The 21254-nt window shown below is 42.8% G+C and overlaps 1 protein-coding gene across 1 annotated transcript in view; it reads right to left on the bottom strand.

The window, feature by feature from the left end:
- The window catches only part of STK26 (serine/threonine kinase 26), a 37143-nt gene extending 25886 nt beyond the window's left edge, over positions 1 to 11257 (bottom strand). The window contains exons 1-2 of the mRNA XM_042029126.1: positions 10997 to 11257; positions 10773 to 10891 (exon numbers count right to left, since the gene is read on the bottom strand). Coding sequence (XP_041885060.1) covers positions 10773 to 10814 — 42 coding nt within the window. The 5' untranslated portion in view covers positions 10815 to 10891; positions 10997 to 11257. The remainder of the gene's footprint in view (positions 1 to 10772; positions 10892 to 10996) is intronic.
- Positions 11258 to 21254: the final 9997 nt, after the last annotated feature.

Genomic DNA, 21254 nt, shown 5'->3' with positions numbered 1-21254 from the left:
AAGTCACACAATCTGGCTCCAAAGAGAGGAAGTCATCCAGTCTGACCACCCGCCCAGAAGCCCCAAATAAAAAACACTATAGCATAATTTTTGCCAGCATACTTTTTTTTTTTAAAACGTAATTTTTGCCAGATGTTGCATCAAGTATTGTGCCAATCTGGCTTATATAAGCACTTTCCTTTGATTCCAATAAACACGTGTTTCTGAAGCAATGTCCTGGCTGTGTTCTGCTACAACACTGACTTGCTGATTCACCTTTCTGCTTCTGACCCTGTCATGTACCTGTTCTTCAAATTCTGAATTCTTCCTTTAAAAGAAACTTAAAACATACTGAATATGTAACTTCCAAGATTATACAGACATCTAATAGACCAAATTAGAAGAAACAGTGTGTCAGGCTTTGTCTGGATCTGTTGGTGCGGGACAGCTCTTTGACAGAAACAGGTCTTCTGAAAATGCGTATTAATGAATTTCATTCAAAGGTACTGAATACAATTGAATGAAAAAGCAAAACTTGAAAGAATCTTGGACAGACTGAACTAATGCCTTGATTCTAACAAAATCAATCACCTAACATCCTCTAGGATTCCTAAAGCAAGTATTTTAACAGTCTTGTGAGATTTCTTCTAAGTAGTCTGTCAACGTGAGAACATATATCCTCTTGTCTTAACAGTATTTCTAAAACCTGAGAAATGCTGTTACACTAACAGGACTTTCAAGCATCTCCCAGGCTTTATCTGGAACAGAAGTTCCCTTAGAATTGTAGCAGTGCTACAGAACAGCTCACCTACACTGGGAGACATTACCCAAATAAGCATTAAATAAAGATAAAATAATTAGTTCAAATGATTTTATAAAAGGCTGGTAAGAGAAGACCACAGAGTGTTTACTCATGTTTTTCGAGCACCCACTACTATGGCACCCTAACAGGTCCTGGTAGCTTTGGAAGCCATCAGATTTACCTGTGTTTAAAAGACTGTATTTTCAAGCAATTCCATTTGCAGGCATTTACATATTCTCAGATAATAAAGAACCTCTTAAATTTTTCTTCTGTTCAGACCCCCCAAAAATAAAATTAAGAGGGAGTAAGAAAGACAAACCTGATAGGCTACAGAAATTCTTAAGAGTAATGTCTTAATTGACAGATACATTCTTCTTATCTCTTTCCATAGAGTATCTGCATGTAGTTTCAGATATTATATATATATGCACACACATTATACACCATGCATGTTAAATCATATAACAATATTTATTTACATAAATTACATATATTTTCATATTTTACCTGCATAAGGAAAGTTACTCACAGAAACAGTGCCATAGGTGGTGGGGGTGTGTGTATACATAAAAATTTAAGTAGTTTGAAGTTAATGAAGGCACAGGTGCAGATTCATTATTACTTACAAAGAATAAGAAAAAATGAACCTGCTGACATTCAAGACAAGGGTGGAACCTCTAGACATCTCTTTTTCTCCATCTTGAACACATACACACTTCTGTTTTCAGCTACTTTGGCATGCAAATAAACTCTAATGCTGCCCTGCAGTCCTGTTCAAGACTCAGATACCAGGATTTGATTATATTTACTGGAACTGTATGATACATATGCAGAGAAAATTATTTTAACAACAAAATAATTTGATTTTATCAAACTTTTACATTATCTAGAAGCTTTTCTACTCAGTGGGTAGTAAAAACTAGATCTGGGTTTCACTGTCCTTAAAAGGGACCTGACTTCTGTTACACCCTTTATGAAACATCTCTCTTATCTGACAAGGCCAAGACTCACTGCCATTTTTAGTGAGAACCTGGAAAACTTCATATAAAAGCAAAAATAGTAAGCAAAAACATAAGTGGCTTTGTTTTTATCAAGTTAGCCATAGGGTGAGCTGCTTGAAAATGTATATGACTATCAAAACTCTAAAATCAGCATTCAAATCCACCTATTGTCAGATTTTTAAGGAAAGAATTACCTTCATATTCAAACCATCTCTGACCTGTGGCAGATGCAAGCTGCTGAAAATGGAAACCACTGAACTCACTTCCTCTGTTCTTAGCTTTTTTTTCACACAACATAAAGCAGCTTAGGAAAAAGCGTAAATAAGCACAAAAAAAGACTAATACCATATGTCCCAAAGATTAGCTCTTTGCAATTAAAAAAATTTACACCAATTATTTATAAAGAGTACTCTGCACTGAGGAAAGGAAACTATGAGAAATTTCTCATGACAGTGAGTTTCTCTATAACTGACATCCTACACTTCAAACGGAGTCACACTTGATTTCTATTCTGTGTATCAATACCTTTTAACTACCTAGCATATTTTTAAAAAGTCCTCAAACCACTGCATATAGTTGCATGATCTCCAGTCTGTTCACATGTCTGAGGAGCATAGCCTATTAAAAAATTCAGAGAAATTAAGGCAGGGGGAGGGACACAAAAATTACATGATTGAGTCTTTACTTCGATTTGAGAAAGATGTGAGTGGCTAGAATGTTTTCTAGCTAGAAGTATGGACATCCTGAAATGGAGAAAGAAATCAGTTCAAGAAATCAACAGGTTCTGTGATGTCCCAGTGTTCCAACTAACTCTGCTCTGCATTTGTTAACAGTTCAACAAACTGATCTTTCACAACAAGTTTCATCTTCTCTGTTGAACAGTACAGTATAAGTGACAGCTAAATGAGTAACTAACCCACCTCAATGAACGAACCTGAATTAGAAGTCAGAACATAAAGGACTACTGCAATTTCTCATTAAAGAACACTTGTAACCTCTCCATTTTAAGAACTGCTTTGAAAAACCCACTCTGCAGAGAGATCTCAAAGGCCACATCTAACAGGAATATGGAAAAATAACCATTTATGGGCTGCAGCCTACTTTTAGCAGTGTGCCTTTCCTTTCAGCACCAGCCTGCTTATCAGTACACAAACTTTTTTTTTATTTTTGCCACACCTATTTCAAGGAATAACCACGTCAGAACTCTGCCAGCAATAAACTATATCATTACAGCATTTCAACAATTTTCCTAATATTTAAATACAGCTAAGTGGCAACTCCTACATAAATCTGACAGGCCTTCTCACTCTAGAAGCCATTTTAGCATTTCTTCTGTGTAAAGTTAGGACTTGATACACAGATTTTCTGCCTGTAAATAAGATTAGAATCATACTATAAGCCAGCTAGAACAAAGATAAGGTTTTAAACAACAAAATCCAGGTTTTGAACTTGCCAGTTCATAAACTAAAAAGTAGTAAAAAGACCTCAAGTATAACACGTTAGTACTTTTGCTAAATCTCTCCAGTGAAGAAGTCATTACTTATTTTCAGTCTAAACAAAATTAAAGTGAGGCACAAACACGCTAGTTGAAAAAGGATGGCTCCAAACCACAGTGTGGGTGGGCTGAAGAGCAGGCCACAACTTTAGTTACCACAGGTAACTGAAGTCTTCAGGCATAGTGACTGCCTGCAATAAACCTTAAGTGGGACCCCATACTTAGAGGGTATCGCCATTCCTTTAATTTGGTGAGGGACCATTTGGAGAAAGGAAGGCAAACACACCAGTCTACTAGAATCCTAGGTTTCTGTCTTCTCCCCAAGGCTAGAGGACCACAAGCTTGAAAGCTGTACTCTCTTCTTGAACACTGGCCCTTGATCATATCAATGATACTGGACCTGAAGTTACAAAAAGCAGACAATGAAAAACCAGAAATACAGCCCCAAAATGAGCTACAAAGAAAGCAAGACATCTCTGCTGCCAGAACCAACCTGCCAGTTTCAGGAAACTCCTTTTTCAATTACTTTGCAGCTCATTCATAGCATGGCAAAGCATCTCATTACATAAAACGAAAGGGGAAGGAGGAGGGGAGGAAAAGAAACACCCTGTTAAAAAAAAAAAAGGAATCAGATTCTTCTTGCCAGCTAGACTAGAATAAAGCTGTGCAGGAATGTAACAATGTTCTTGCTATGACCAGCTGCCAGATGACACTTTCCTAGGTGAGAGATCAACAGCAAGAACATTTTGGTCCCCTCATAATTCTCTATGTTTTTAACTGATCTCCATCAGTAGAAATTCAATCTTTTTTATTGTGTTTTACATTTAGGCATGCTACAACGCTCATGGTCACTTCAAGCTGTACAGTGTTTTTATTATTCTGCATTCAGCTCCCAACACAGAAGCTTCCATTGAAATACAACTTGACATCTTGCAAAGCATGCACACCCTCTGATCCTCCCCCAGTCAACATTATTCAGATACTCAGAACATGTAACAGTACTCCGCTGAGAGGAAAGCCTGCAAAAGATGGGGAGCAGGGGGAAACAGGAAAAAAACCCATTCTCCAGGACTGAACACATGGTTCTTGAATTCTGGTTCATGTAAACAGTGAAGCCACTCTGGGCTCTCAGACTTCCCCTTCCTAAGCTCAAGTGTGAAACCTGTAGATTTCTGCACATTTCTCATTCATTTTTCCTTCATCAGTGCCCAGAGAATTCATGCAGAACCATGACAGACTTTGTCACAAAGCTTTTTCAGATATGCTGCCTCAATCAAGATCATTCAAATCCAGATATTAGCAACACAGTTTCAAAAACTGCAGTTCTGTGCAACTCTTCAAAGTTTTCCTTATGAAGAAGGAACTAAGTTGAAGCCATTCTCTTTCCCGAGCTACGGACCTAATCAATATAGCCCATCCCTGCAAAAACACATGCACAAAGTATGAGGAAGAATGAGACCAGCAAGCTACTGCTACCTTGTCAGCACCTGTATTAATAGTTTCTCTGATTCAGTTCTTTTTGACAAATTTATTTGGCTACCAATTCTCTGGCAGAGGAGATTTCAGTATCACCAGGTGGGCACCCTTCCCAGGAGATTTAAGCTTCTCCTTCAGAGCTAAGGAGTGTGCTCAGTGATCCTCATCTAATCAGGAGAACAGACATGTTCCAGAAGAACTGCAAGAAGGTTTAAATTTAAAGAACAAATGACAGTTCTTTAGAGTGAATACCAGTGAGGCAGTATTAGGAAGGAATTTGATTTCCAATTATTGTAAGAAAGAAATAGCAGGATTTGGAACAGTGACTCCTGACACGATAGATACCTCACCAACTCTTTATTTCTTCAAAGACAACATACAAGCAGACACTACAGCATGACAAAAAATATTTGTCACAGAAGCATTTCAAAACCAACTTTGTACTGTTCATCTCCAACCTCATCTTCCCAAAACCCATTCCTGAACCCTTTTGTCAGTTATTAAATTCAGTCCCTTAAGAATAAATGAAAGATGAAATGTCCCTAAGAATAAATGAAATTTCATGACTTCTAAATCTGAAGACAGTCACTTAAAGAGCAAACAAGTGGTACTTTTACTACTGGTTTTAAAATTCATCCTTTCACTTTTAGAGGTGACTGAAAACTGAGGCTACTACTCTTGCCTATCTTCACTAATACATTTCACAGGTCTCATAGGACAAATGCTGTTGCAGAGGCACACTCATATATACTCTTCCTGGGGTGCCACCAAGTTTCTGTATATAAAGAAACATTCCTCCTCTCAAAACAAGCACCTAAATAAAAAATTGCAATATATTCCTGAGCTATTGCTTGCTATACATTCTCCTTTTGGAGAAAAAGGAGAAAAGCAAGACACAACTTTCATCAGGACCTGTACAGCTGAGACACTGGAGTTCAAAAACAGCCAGTGCAAATATTTTAAGTGTTAAAATCAGAATAAAATAACAATTCTATAATTTTAGAAGTCAGAACTCTCTTTTCAGATGTCATGTTTTTATCTTTGGGGGAATATTATTCTCTGATCAACATTGACAGTGTATGATGGTACAAAACAGCACACAGATTAAGGTGCGTTGGTTTACGTGCTCTCTCCAGTTTCAGCTGATTTGCCTCTGAATTCCAAGTCAAAGCACATAATGTGTCTATAGAATTGTAAAATATGCACAAAAAATACTACTATAGCACTGGACTTTTGCTTTTAACCCTGGTAAAAGCATCTGCTGAATTCCAGATGATTATACCTGCACAGCTCCCATGTTCCAAATACTTTTCAGAGCTCTGTCTACTCCTTTTGACAGCAGTAAGACAGTACAAGGATGACTGAGCCCTACTTTTCCTGTCACCAGAGTAACTTACCACAAGGCGTAAGACGGAAGAACCACGTTCAGCTAATAAAGCCTGAGCTGATTCAGCAAGCTACTACTAGATACAATATAGCTTGTAGGTCCTACACAACCAGGAAAGGAACAACTGCAGTGTTGAATTCCACAAATACTTTAAAGCAGATCTGCCTCAAGCAGCAATAAGGCATGCTCTCCTTAAGGCTTAAAATATTGTCTTCCTGCAGTCTACCTGCACTGTGGCTCAAAGTACCAATCAAGGAACTGAAACTGGAAAAAACATCACAGTCCACATCAACTTAATCAAAAGAAACCAGTTTTCTAGGCACTGAGGGAAGTCTCCCAGTGTCCCGTGAGTGCTAGACTTTCCAGTTTCCCTTCAGTAAGACATGTTGCTAAATAATAAAAGTTTAAAGCCTTTTCAAATTCACTGCAGAAGCATCTGGATACAGCTCAGGTCCTAGCAGAGGAATAAATTAAAAGAACTTTGAATGGATCTTTCTTCAAAGGTTTAAGTTCCTCTAACATGCACCTTCTAAACATTTAAGTATTTTACAGTAACAGACTGGTTGCTTTTAACAGAAGCCATATTTTTTTAACTTCAATGCATAAGGTTTACTAGAAATCTGACACACTTCCCGACTAGCTTTAGGTACCACACACTTCTAGATGTGCACTAAGTTAAGAGAAAATGTGGGGTTTTTACTAGGGCTATGAAAAAGACCATTTACAAAATTAAATGGTACCTATCCTTTAATCTTTCTCCACCCACCCAACTAGGCAGTAACTGATCTGCCCCTGAGCAGCCTGCAGGGAGGGACTCTCCAGCTTCCAGGCTCAGGCCATTCAGTGAGCAGCACCCTACAGCCACTCTTAACCAGCAGCACAGAGAGCAAAGCTCACCTTGACATCCAAGTTTTCATTTCATCAAGCAATCCTTCAGTTGTGAATCAAGAGTACACTGGCTGATACGTCATGTGCTCCTGGCTGCTCCACTTTTAGAGGAAGTTAGGCTCTTTATTGCAAGATAGTGAATGCTAATAAAAACAGATGGAGAGCAGGTCTAAACAACCTTTCTGGCTGTGCTCAAAACTACTGTCATACAGGATCAGGAGATACAAACAAAGCCATGAGAAAAGAAACAGAAAGTGTTTAGATGAGTAGGATAGCAGAGATAACGGGACATAAACCCCCAAACCAGGTTCCAAAGACACACATACTAACAAAAAATGCAAATGAGAAGAAATAACACTTCCATCAGTTAATAAATTAATATTTCACAGACTTAAGGGTTTGCATGACAAATTAGAATAGGAAAAGGGCAAGTTTATACATTTAAACTCTACCAGCTACAAAAGGCATTTATTAGTTGAGTGATGCTCCATCAAGTTTACAGACTAGTTTACAAAATTTAAATGCTGACATATTGAAAAGTAGCCACCCTATCCAACTTAGGAAGGTTAATTGTTACTCACTTGCAGGTGAACAGTTTCCAACCTCTTTTATCTGTAAAGAGTTTTGGAGCACTGTGTGAGATGCTGCCAAGAACATAAGTTCATCAGAAACACATCAATCTGAAATGACGGACATACTTGAAATGTTCCGATCACTTGAAACAAACAACGGTCTGAACTATGTACTCTGCCTGCTGGGCAATATAAAAGCACTTGTGTAGGACTAATAATACGGGGTCCAACACCACCTTCACTCCAGCTGTTTTCAGCACCTGGGCTGGCAAAGACACAGACAGACAGCAACATCTCTCTCACAAGCTGTATCCAGAAATGTTCCGTAGGAGTTCAGCTGGATTCCTTGAAGATAGTGCTGGTGAACAGGTTTCTCCCTGTGAGATCCCCAAAGCATTCCAGACAAAGAGCAAGTTTTATTTTTATCCCAAGGAACAAAGTTACTGCGACATTACTGAATAAAACCTCAAACCTGACAATCAAGCTCACTGCAAACTATGCTTCCTATAACCAGGACACCTTAACTGCGCTCACCATCCTTTCCATTTTCTATCTCATCTTGGATTCTGTGTAAAATGCCATAACTTGGGGTATCATGTTCATCTTCAGACCACTCATTTTATACATACACTGAGCACTTTGATTTCAGTAGCTGGGTAAGTTAACACTGTACAACTGGATCAAGTGAAGCCTTTCCAAAGGAGCAAGGAAAATGCATGTGTTTAAGAAGTTATTTGCAGAGGCAAGAATTGTTAGGTATAAAATTTCATTTTGTTAGGGACACAAGACAGGTTAAACAGAATGTAACCACTACATAAACAAATGGCTCTGTAACTGCTCATAAGGGCAACTGATAATACTACCTCTGGGTCTGCCACTCCTGCCAGGGGAATAAAGTCGGGCTCCAAGTCCACCAAAATAACTCTGTGTGACTTTCTGTAATTTTCCATATTTGAGGTTTTTTTAAAGGGGACCTGACTCTTCATTAAGCCATGTTTTTGGAGTATGCAAATTACATAACATGTTTATTTCTGGATTTTTCTTGATACTTTTTGTATAATGAAATGTAAGGGAAAGCATAAGGTGACAATAAAGCTGAAAACTTCAAACTTGTGACATTCTCTGACAAATTCCAATTCCAACTGTTATATTCAATAAAACCTTCCCTCAACAGATTACAAAACAAGAGGTTTCACATTACAGGCACTTTCCCACAGTCATAATTTTAACATAACTATTAGATCTTCCATCACAGAAGAACCTGTTCCTTCTTAATCAACCACCACACATTTACTTTAACACTGAGCAGAAGCAGGGATGCTTTTACCATCACTTAGATGATCCCAACTGAACAGTCCAGATAGGTTAAAAAAACCCAAAGGAAGGAACTCTTCTGCCTCAGACTGCCACACTGTTGTTGCATCAGTTTTAGGGTTTTTTTAAAATTAAAACACTCTGTATTATGACTCTTCTAGAAGAAGGATGAGCAGATTAATATCACACCAAATTCTATTTCTTTGTATTCTAAGGGTTTCAGGACTTGTCTAATCATCTTCATTTAAAAAAAAAAAGTCACAAAGGAAAAAATTGTGGTTTAATTCTATGCATCTGTACCTATCTAATAGTTTTTAAAAATGTTTTTAACATACTGATATATGTTAAGGGCTGTGGGTTACACTAATAACAATACTAGTGGGGATAAGAACACTATCAAGATAAAGTTTATTGGTATAACAATGGAAAAACAGAACCTTAAATAATTTCAAGGCCCTTTTGTGACAGCAGTTATGGAAAACAGGACAGCAATACATTAAGCAGATATAAAAATAGGAAATTGTCAAACTAGAATGTTGAAACAGAAGTTTCCCAAATACAAACACACTAGAAAGCCCAGAGGATGTAAATAAAGAGGCTCAAGCTAAAGCCTTTAAATATTTTATCACAAAAATTCTTTAGGATGTTCTAATACAACCATTACTCTGACACAATGGAACAAGTAGGCTGAGAAGATGTGGCTTGTGTCCTCTTATAGAAACAGAAAGTCAGTGAGAGACCATAATTTAACAGATTTCAGAAAACCTAAAAATTATTAGAAATGAGAAAGTTAAACTAAACCATAGCACTGTAACTGGCCTAAATTAATATACAAATACCATTTATACATCAATTCTACACTTTCTAGAAGTCATAAAGTTACCTGACAATGAGATATGTTAGCTTTCTGTTCTGAAGCCTCCTGAACTCTCTACTGTATCTCTCACATACATGGAGATGTATAATAAATATTTCTGTGTTATCTGAAGTGAAAAAACCTCCAATGTTATACAGGTATGACTATCCCAGAAGTTAAGAGAATGCTCGAAACACTGAAGGGGCTGCCAGTATCTGACAAGCAAAAATGAACAGTGAAATGAGATGGGTTCTAAGCTCCTTTATGTTGATAAAGATCTCTGGCCAAACTTTTATCAGATTGTCCAGTGGAGTAGAATGAAGAGTCAGAGGTATTCCACCTTTCCTATGGAAGCCATTAACACATCAACTTGTTTGTTTTCTAAGCAGGTAAGACAAATGACAAAAATGACACCAGGCCTCATTCCCAGGCGAGGAGAGCTGCAGGTTGCTGACAGACGATGTTCCCCAGCGGTCTGTCCCCACCAGACCTGGCAGATGAATCCCAAGGTTCTCCGGGAAGCTGCACTACAAGCCCAACGGCAGGTTGGTGGGGAAGTCCTGCAGCAGGTCGGCCTGCCAGCGCGCCTGGTATGTCATTTACAGCGCACCCACACACCCTGCGATTAACTTCACTTCGCCTTTAATCAGTTTTAGAGGCTCTTACGTGCTCCTGGATGCGGCGCGGCCATCCCTGAACAAAGGGGCCAGGGAGGGAGGAGAATCTCTTCTCCCCCGCCGGGGTACAGGTACGCGGCCCCCGAAGCCTCCCGTTACCTCGGAGCAGCCCCTGCTTCCCTCCTTGCCTCCCTCGGCGAGGCGAGCGGTCCGGCCTCCCTCCAGGCCGAACGCGACCTCCTCGCGGTACCGCTCGGCTTCGCCCACCCGTAGCCCCCCGTGCCCCGGCGGCGGCTCCGCCCGGTGCGGACCGCAAGCGCCGCTTCCGGAGCCGGGCCTGGGGCCGGGCCCGTCGCCTCCATTTTGGGCCCGGCGCGAAGCTCACCTGCATGCCGGGCACTTGCACCGCCACGGGCGAGTGGGCCATGGCGGGCTGCGGCGGCCGGGCGGGCGCCGCCCGCTGCTCCCCGATCTCGGCCTCTTTCTCTTGGGCGGCGGCGGGGCCTGGAAGGACAAAGCGGTGGGAAGGCGGCGGCTTCAGCGCGGGCCGCGCTCCCTCCTTCCCTCCCCGCCCTGCCCGCCGGCCCCCGCCCGCCGCCGGCTCCTCACCTCGCGGCCGCGGGGCTGCGCTGCGCGAAGGGCGGGCGGGGGTCGCTAGCGCCACTGTCCCCTGCCCGCGGGGCTCCCCGCAGCGGCCCTACCCATGCCCCGCTCCCCGGTCCCGACGCGGGGGCGGCTGCTCGGGGACCCCGGGGTGGCGGCTCTCGGCGCGGCCGGGGCTAGCTCAGAGCGCCATGTCGGGCTCCAGCTGCAGGCGGCTACTGCTGTGCAGCAACTGCTTCCTTCTCGGCTCCGGCCTCGCGGGGCGGAGCCGCCCCACGGCCACGGCGTCACAGTGCCCGCCTCCTCGGGCGGGCCAGGCCTGGGCACGGCGGAGGGAGGGATAACGGAGACCGCTCAGCGTCAGTACACCCTGGGCTTGGGGTTGTGGGGGCCGCGCTGTCACAGAATCACCAACAAATAGGTTGGAAAAGACTTGTGAGGTCATCGAGTTCAACCTATGGCCCAACACCACCTTGTGGACCCGACCATGGCACTGAATGCTACGTTCAACCTTTCCTTTACGGGACGGTGACTCTACCACCTCCCTGGGAAGCCTGTTCCAATGTCTAATCACCCCTTCTGTGAAGAAATTATTTCTAATGTCCAACCTAAATCCCCCCTGGCGCAGCTAAGATTTTGTCCCCTTGTCCTGTCGCTGGTTCCCCGAGGGAAGAGCCCTACACCCACCTAGGCTACACCTTCCTGTCAGGGAGTTGCACAGAGCAATAAGGTCCCCCCTGAGTGTCCTTTCTCCAGGCCAAACACCCCCAGTTCCCTCACGGGCTCCTCATCGGACTTGTGCTCTAGATGGTTCACCAGTTCTGTTGCTCTTCTCTGTACCTGCTCCAGCACCTCAATGTCCTTTCTGAATTGAAGGGCCCAGAACTGGACACAGCACTCTAGGTGTGGCCTCACCAGTGGTAATGCCGACCCCTCGGGCGCTATCATGGGGTCCCTCCTGCACAGTCACAGCAGTTTCTCCCTGGCCCCGGTGCCCCCAACACCCCATCACCCCTGTATCCCTGTGTCCTGCACCCTGGAGACACAGGGTAGTAACAGGGTGCAAATAACTGAGGGGATATTTGATGGGGTTTACTTGCTTTTGTGACAAAAGTGGCGATGTCTTCTTGTTCCAGGGGTGCTTCTGGCAGCCAGCTTTGGCGGAGGTGTTGAGGGCAGGCCCAGTTCATCTTTGGAGGTTCAGCTCCCAGTTCAGGGTGGTTGGCTCACCAGTAGTGTTCCCCCTTCCTTGGCCAGCTCTGCCCACCCTGCACTGGCTGCTGCAGGGCTCTCCCAACAGACACCTCTGTCCCTCACCAGTACCTGCTTTTCTGATGAGGTGGGCTGCCCCCAACATTCTACCAGGGCCTGAAGAGGGGAAAATAACAGTGTTTTGAAGTGACTTTTTCCCATTCGTGCATGAGTCACCTATTCGCATGTGTGATTCATGTTCCTGTACAGGAAAGTTTTGCCAGTTACTCAAGCAAAGCTCAAACTGGCATCTTTTATGGCACTGGTTTTCCCTGCAGCCCTCTGAGCAAGACTACAGAAATCACATGGATCCATCACAAATATCTTCATGGGTATGCAAGGACTTCCCTCAAGTTCATAGGTTTCTAGGTCTAAAAGCCAATAAAAAGTAAGGTAAGCTGGAGGTGTTGGATTGCTGGCCATACCAGAGCTATCCTGCTGAGAGGGTGGGTCTCTTCAGAAAGGATGTGACAGCAGGCGGTCTCCCTCCCTTAGGACTCAGAAGAATGTTGCACTGTGGCAAGGAACACAAAACACCTCTGTTTAAGGTAAGGTTGTGTTAAAATAGGCTGAAGCCAAGAATTTCAAAGTTAGGCAGTCTTTCCATCCTTAACTCACTGTGGTTTAAACCAAAAAACAAATGGTAATGTTTGTAAAGGACGAGCTTGTGGATTATGGTGGAATATTTTTTTTCCAACTTGCCAGTTTGTTAAGCCTTTACTGTTGCTAAAATATTTACTTTCTTCTGCACCTTTTTTAAAAAAATAGCATGACTTTAAAAGGCTTCTGTGTGCTAGTTTTACATCTAAGTAAAATGCCTGGAGTTCATTTTAATGTGTGGAATGTTTAAGGTGAACTTTTCTGAAAGTTTATACCATATACTTAAATTCAAACATGTTTTCTATTATAAACCTCTGGGAAGAAATGGGGATTTCTACTGACAAAAAGCTTTCTTAATTATGTACAGCGGTTCAGCAAATAAGTGAATGAATATTCACTCATGGTACTTCTGATTCTGCTCAAACATATTTAAATCACTTCTCCTTCTACCTTTTAATAATCTTTAGAACATGAGCCCTGAAAAAATCCTGACAAATAAAATAGGAGGATTTTTATTTCATACTGCTGCTGCATTGCAGACCTGCTGCTCCTCTTCTGGTTCTGAGGCTTTGCTTTTCTCTTTCTATCCATCTATCACCTTGATTTTTCTCTCCAGATTCCTGCTAACTGTTTGTCTCAGCCTTGTCTTGAAGTTATACTCTCCCTCACATATTTTCTCCCTGTTTACTTTGTACCAGAGAATACGAATTGCCAATCCATTCTTCCTATTTTGGGGCCATATACTGAGACTTTTGGCCTTTTATACATTTCCGACTTGCATGCAGCTTAATGTAACATGAAAGGGACTGTAACAGATTTATTTAAGAGAGTTCTGCTTCTGCTCTTGCAGGACAACTGTGAAGCATGTGATAAGGTATTCTCCCCAGTAATTATATCTGTAACTGTCTCCCACCCACGGCTGGTTGGCCAAAGGAACTGCAGTGACAAAAACACAGAGAAAAACATCCTGTGAAAAGGCAGGTCAGAAAGCCCAGGAATGACATGGTGAGCAAAGCCAGGGAGGAAAATCTGTCAGGGAATCTTAAGTAATCAGCTGGTCATGCAATGACTGAATAATTGAGCCAGGCTGTGAAGTGAGGTAGACTGGCACCATAACATCTAAGAAAAGGGCTGTAATATTGTATGCCCCTCTGTAATTAGCAAATTCTAGTTTGTGCATTAAGAAAGACAGGTGGTCAGTTGCTGATACTGCTCTATGAAAGACCTTCCCTGCTCCCTCCCAGCTTGCCGTTTAAATACCTGGTGCTGCTGTTTTCCAAGACCTAGAATGTGTCTATAATTCACGTAGGACAGCTCTCAAGGCCTTACAGTGGCAATGTGACCCAAGTCAGACCTTCAACTGTTTCATGTTTTTAAACTACTATTTTTGCGTTGCTGGTGTGAAAATAAAACTATTTTTACATCAGAAGACTGCAGGGAGCTATCAAAACCATGGAGCTTTTGGAGAGTACCTGCACCACGTTAGTTGCTTTATACCTACCACAAAAAGTGGTAGAAATGTCTTTCAAACTTTCAAACATAAATGAATAAAATGAAATTACTTAGAGTGCTAAGCAGAAAAATACTGCATTTTACAGACTCCAGGGACTCCTCATAGTGATGTGCTGGGGGGAGGAAGGGAACAGGTGTCTGATCTGGTTCTAGCAGAGCTGATGCAAACTCACACATCTCTCTAGAAAATATAATGCCCAGCTTCTATGTATCAGGATGGATCTGGGTATTCCAAACCCTTCAGTGCCTTTGCAAAGTTCCACTGGCTGGTGTTGCACTGACCTTGGCTTGTGGTGACAATCCCATGCAATGCATTTAAAGGTACCCACAATTGTCCTGCCTGGCACCTTTCTCTCAATACAAGCAGCACAGCTAAAGGGTTATCCCATAAAAGTGGAATACAGCATCCCAAAATGGTAACTTCCAATGACTTTCATGCTTTTAAATCTGAAACAACTTGCCAAAGATATTGTGGAAGTTAAAAGTTGATTTGGATTGGGGAAAAAAAAGAACCACATTTATTTTATTAATGAGAACATCAGGGATGTAAAAGGAAGAATTAAAATGCTTTTGTAAGGATATAATTTCTCAATTCTTTGACATAAATCAGTCTCTGTTTCACGGGCATTAGGGAAATCACTTTGTCTTCAAGGCAACTTATTTAGGACCTTCAGAATTTCCAGCACTGCCACTAGAAGCTGCTGATACTAACATGGGAGATAAATGCAGTCCTTGTCAATCCCTTATTACAACTTTGATATCTCTGTATCCAATAAATAATTTAAAGTTATAGAGCCTTACAGCTGGACTAGAATCAGTACCATAGTACATTCACTTCTGCTCACCACCTTCATTCCCATGCCCAGAATACATCTTGTCTCCCCTCATTCTCTAGTATTCTCAGTATCCCACCTTCCCCACAGCCTCTGTAGCTGTGGGTTCCCCCAGAGGAGGCAGCTCAGTTGTTCTGTAGGATACCAGGTGCACAGGGCTCCTCCAGCACAAATGGATTATTTAGATAATTCAGCTGCCCAAGTCTGCCAGTGCCAACTAAGTGTTAAAAAATGGAGATTTTCAAGTAATATAGCAAAAACATCCAATTTCTCCAGAGACAACAATGGCACATCCTTCACACAAGGATGATGCCTTCACCACAGTCCACGTCCTCCCTCAGAAGCAAGGGAGCAAAATGATATTTCTTAGCAGGGCAAAATTATACATCTTCTTGCAATCTTCCTCTTAGAAATGGCTGAACTATTTTTTAATTGACACTTCCTGTACTTTTAAGGAAAATAATCAGGCTGAGGTAAATGCCTAGGATGGAAAAGGTGGGTGAAGGATGCTGGTTCACCATCTCCTTCAATGTAAGGACTAAAGATCATCAAACAAGTAGATGCCAAGTTCAAAACAAACAAAAGAATGCACTTCTTCACACAGGGTATAGTTAAGCTGGTGGACTATTTGCTACAGGCCAAAAATGACTGGACAGTTTAATGGAAGGAAAAAAAAAACCCTAACATTGTGAAATACTGTTTATAAAACCAGCACCTCTGGTTGAGGAAGTAGGTGTGCAGCAAATCCCTTCAGGCAAGTGCAAGCACTGCCCCTGCTCACTCCATTCTTAGCTACTTCCCTGAGCCCCTTCCACTGGCTCCAGCCAGAGATGAGCTACTGTGATGGATGGGCTTTGTCCTTGCATGATTGGCCTGTTCCATGCGGAAGTTTCAGCCTGGAGGGTTAAAATTTGGTCAAAGTACTCGGCTGAGATGGGAGGAACTGCCTTGCAATGGTAGGCAGAGCTACTTGTTAACAGGACCGGTAGACACGGTGCCCATGGTACTAGATGAGTTTGTAGCACACAAATTTTGCATTGACATAATCTTTAATTTTCCATAACCAGGAAAAAAATCAGTGAGTTGTCTTTGTGAGGGTACTAAGCTGATAGTGCATGTGTATTGTACCAGTCTGGTGAATGTTGAGTCACTATGTTCTTAAGGTTTATGATAAATTGAATGGACTGTTCACAAGTTCAAGGGCAACCTTTCCACCTTCAACACAAAAAATCCTTGTGCCAGTTAACTTTTTATTTCAATACAATATTTGGCTTAAAGAAGATGATCTTCTGTAGGATAGTCCTGTGCTTCCAAGATTGCAAGGTAAGTGAGATGGGGCTAGTGTTTTGTTTCTGACCTCTTTATTACAAATATACTCTATTTACACTTCCATCTCTAAAATAAACCAAACATCTCTAAATACACACACACGGAGACACACATATATGTATTTATACGTAATTATATCCAATTCACTAGTTTAATATCAGAGAACATTGTTCTCAAATGATTGTTCTCATACATTCTTCCCCCTGTTTGCAAATATATTTTGTAATTTTAAATAATTCTTCCCTGCTCTAATTTCCCCCCATAGCAGGAAACCAGAATTTCAGCAAAGCTTGCGCTCTTGGAATACCAAAAATAGTTTGGTCACAACAGTGGAAAGGGTGAAGGAAGTGAGAGGCCCTGCCAGTGGGCAAACAAAACACCAGCCCCAACAGCACAGTGTCTTTACATAGCCAGTCCAACCTTTTTTTCCCCTAATTTTTTTTTTTTAGTAAAATGCATACAGTATTTATAGAATTAAAAACATTTCTATATAAGGGAACAGCAACAAGAAGCTGGTTCTGGTGGAATTCCTACACTAGCAAAGCATCCCTTCCAAAGAGGCTGATAGCCCTGGGCAGAACTCTGGGCAGGATACTTGTGAGGGCAGGTTGCTCTGCCAGCACTAAGAAAAGGGTGGAGAGAAAGATAGACAAGATGGGTGTCTTGGGGTGACCTTATGATGTGTATCCTATATCGCTGCCTATGCCCAGAAATCAATTTTTGTGCCGTTCTATGCCTTTAAACTGAGCCTAAGAGGGGGAAGGAAAAAACTGAGCAAAACTTTTTCAAAGCAGTATGCAGCTTGTTCAAGGTCACACACAGATAGCAATTTGTTTCCAGCTGCGGCAGGGGAGGGAGGAAGCACCCGGCTTGCTGCTCCTGGGACAGTTTTTTTTGGCCAGTGGTTCAGCTGCTTTTTCTCCGGAGAGAGACTGAGAGTTGAATTTTTCCTTCCCTGGAATTTCGGATTTTCTCCCTTTTCTACTGGACTGCTTGGTTGCTTTAACATCAGAGCACATCGGGAAGACTTTCCACCGGGCACAGAGGGCCTGGCCCTGGGCCAAGCCCCAGCTCCGAGGAGACCAAAGGGAGGACTCTAGCACTTTCCCAGGTTTTTCCTCCACAGCGAGAGATTTTATTATTTAGCATTATTTTCCTTTTCCTGTGTGTTTGTTAAATAAATAGTTTTATCGCCTTCACTTTCCTTCGAGGAAAATTTTTTTTTTCCCGAACCTGGTGGGGGGAGGGGTGGTTGTGCCTTCTCTCAGAGGATATATTTCTAAATTTGGCCAAACCGGAACAATGGGTTAAAAAAGAGAGAGGAAAGAGAAGAGGTAATTTTTAAAATATACCATCAGAAAAAGAAAGGAAGGAAAGGAAAGGGCAAAGGAGAAGGCAAAAAAAATTCAAAAAGAAGTAATATCTCTTCTTGGTAATTCTCACGTGGAATTACTGTACTAAAGGGACCTCCTTACCTTTCCTACCACTTCTTCAATATTTTTTGGTGCCTGGTTTCTGTTGCTCTCAAGATGATGGTCTCTTCAGCTCAGCCTCCAGCCAAACTGGTCCATATCTGCAGCAAGACAGTGATGATCTGATGGAGGCAACTGGGAGGGGAAAAGAGGAGAATGAAGTACTAGGGAGCACCAGCTGTGAGAAGGAGATTGCTTTTTCCCAGCCTTGCCAGGCTTTCAGCACCAAAACAGAGCTAAACAAACAGGTATGCGTGCACACACACACACACGTGTGCACAGACACGTGAATGCAGATGCACACACATCTTCAGTCCCTGTCCCCAGAGCGTCAGCTATCCTTCCTGAAAAGCCAGGGCCATCAGCTTGCTTTGCTCTTGCCTCTCAACCTTGTTCCCCTCCCCAACAGCCTGCCTGTTGGGCTCTGACAGTGCAGTTGGCTCCCAGGAAGAAGTATTCACACACAATGGCAGCTCGAGAGAAAAGTTGAAAAGGAATCAAAGCCATCTCTGTTGAAATAAACATCTGCTCTGTGTTCAGTATCATGGCAACAGGGCTCACAAAATGCACGGGCAGCCTTCCAAAGGCTCCTGGCACATCACAGCTATCAGTACCTGCTGAAAACAGGCTGATGGAGTGGTCACAGCACAGTGGGGAGCACAGATGGGGGCACTCAGAAGAGAAAAACTTTGGTCAAAGCTAGAAATAACTTTATGGTTCCCTTGGAGGAACACAGCTCAGAAATCCACTGTCCCTGCAGCAATGCTGGCAGCTAGGAAGAAGTGGTGGTGCTACAGTTCCTTGCATGTGGCTGACGTGTGCTCATTACCCCAGCCTATAGTTTCTTCTCAGTTGCCCCAATGTAGGCAGAGGAAGAAAGCAGTGGGATGTGGCTGTGGAAAAGCATTTGTCCCTGGAGACCATTCAAGGAGATGTGTGTTTGATGGCTCTCAGTTTACATTCAGTTCCATGAGGAGTGGTCAGAATATGCAGAGACCCATTGCCTTTGCCTCTAGCTACAAGTTCTACCTGGACAAATTGGGACATTAGATGCAAACCTCTCTGTTTAGCTTTCCATCCCCATATCCCTGCAGAGGCAGCACTGTGACCCAACATTGAACTGAGTCCAAATGAGGCAGTGACAGTGACAGCCAGTGTATCCAAGTGCTGCATTTGTCATGTATATCCTCTAGTGATGGTGTCTTAGCAGGGGAAAGACCACAGCTTGGGTCATGGAGACTCACCTGAACCCCCAGTTGGAACTTAGTAATGATGGCAAGAGGTCTTTTTAATGAGTGAATTGGGTGTGGTTGAGCCAGGAATCAATGGGAAGAGACAGTCTGATAATACCACTGTTACTCAGCTTCTTAGAGCAGAAATGCACATGAAATGCAGGAATCTGATACCTTCCTGGGAGAGGGAACAGAGATTATCTTTGTCTCCGGTCCAATTTACCCAAATTCCCCTCAGAGCACTAAGGGACAAACATGGCCTTCACTGAGAGCTTCAAAAGGAAATTTCTGTTTTCATAAAAGACATACTCAGTCGAGTTGGTTGTTAAAAGGGAGCCTGAACAAGAGGAGAGACTGGAACAAATCTCTTGGAAAAATGTCTAAAAGCCACCGGGTTGTGGGAAATGGGACTCAACATCTGTGTCCCGGTTGAGCTGTCACTCAAGAACAGGAAGCATGCAGCTTTGTGTGAACTGCTAGATGTCACAGATGGTGCCTGTTGGGTGAAGAAAATCAGGAGATGCTCAAGACTTCAGCAAGGACAGTAAGAGGGAGAGGGAGGGCAATCTGAGATGAGGAGTTGAGAGCTTTGTCAGTTTTACACCAAGACAGGGTAAAAGGATGACAGAGACAAAAAGGAAACACAGGGCTAACAGAAAATCCTGCTAGGTCTTCATCTCTGTTTGAGTATGTAAATAGAGTGATCTGAAAAATTTCCTGGCTTCACAATTCTTGTTTCCAGGAAATGAGCCCTCAAGCAATGCTGGAAACCAACCCAGCTGCCACCACAGCTGTGACTAGCCAGGGAGCAAATGGGGTGATGATAAGGTGACAGTTCTTAGTCCCAGACCTGCAATCAGACTGGTACAGGCAAAGCCTGGTAGGTAAAAGAAAACTTCAAGCAAGGGCCAGGGTTTCTCTGGGTGAATGGGTGAGACCAAGGCACCAGCATGGTGAGTGTGTGGATCTAAGTGCAGTGTGTTCAGTGACAGAGGCTGCAGCAAGGAAGAGAAATTTCCACTAGAGTCACTTTTCTGCCAACTAAGAGCAACCAAAGAGCAGATGATTCATGAGTACACATCTGCCCTGGCTGCTTTGGAAACTCTCCCCTATCTGGTCCAACTTGTGCTGATGAGGAAGTCAGATGTAAACATGTGGATCAAGGCCAGCAAGGCTACTGGTGAGACTGTAAATGCTATGATGGTCACAGCGTGACCTGTGTGCTAGAAGGCTGCATCTATAAAACACACAATGGGTGGTGAATCCTTCATGTATGCTAGTCCTTGGCCAGCTTTGCATCCAGGAAAGTGGGCGCATTTTTCAGAGATAAATAATTGTGAGACCTAGTTAAATACCACCCTCTACTACAAGATATTGAGCAGCAGATTCAGCCCAGGAAACTGCCACTACAAAGGTTAAAGTAGGGGGAGGATATGAGTGAGAAAGGGATGAAAGGAAGAGGAAGCTTCACAGACCCTATTACCTTTGACTACTAAGGAGCTGCTGAATACTTGGGTCATTCGTTCCCCCTTGCTCAATGTGTGAGTGAGGAACGATAGCAAAATAACCTACCAGAAAGTGTGAAAGGATCCATCCCCAGGAGATGTGTCAAGAGTGTGTTCCAGAGCCTGATCTTCCTGCTGTGTTTGACGAGGGCTGCCACGGGGCAAAACGTTTACTACACTGACTGAGATACTAATGGGAGTCAGGGGATAAATGGGAGAAGAGGGAAACAAAGAAGTCACTACAGCAGAGGAGAGATGAACTTTCATAAGAGGGAAGTGCAGAAAGCTTGTTTATGAGCTGCTGCCAGGAAATCCTGTGACTAACCTTATTTCACACACCGATTTTATGGACTGAAGTTGTATTTGTAGCAGGCAGGATAAAATGCATAACCAAGCTGTGAAAAGGTGGGCTCACCCCTCCTTTGGACGGTTACAGCACTCTCTGAAAGCTCTCCTGCTGTGAGAGCATCCCACCAGAGCAAGGCTTTGCCTTTGCAGCAGAGACTGTTGCCTAGGGGCCCAGGAGCAGA

This window comes from Corvus kubaryi, unplaced genomic scaffold (assembly GCF_017639235.1).
Source record: "Corvus kubaryi isolate FWS band 111438036 unplaced genomic scaffold, C.kubaryi_AGA036_p1.0 37322, whole genome shotgun sequence".
In the NCBI taxonomy this organism is placed as follows: Eukaryota; Metazoa; Chordata; class Aves; order Passeriformes; family Corvidae; genus Corvus; species Corvus kubaryi.
The sequence above is the reverse complement of the archived record's forward strand: the minus strand, read 5'-3'. Positions and strand labels throughout refer to the sequence as shown.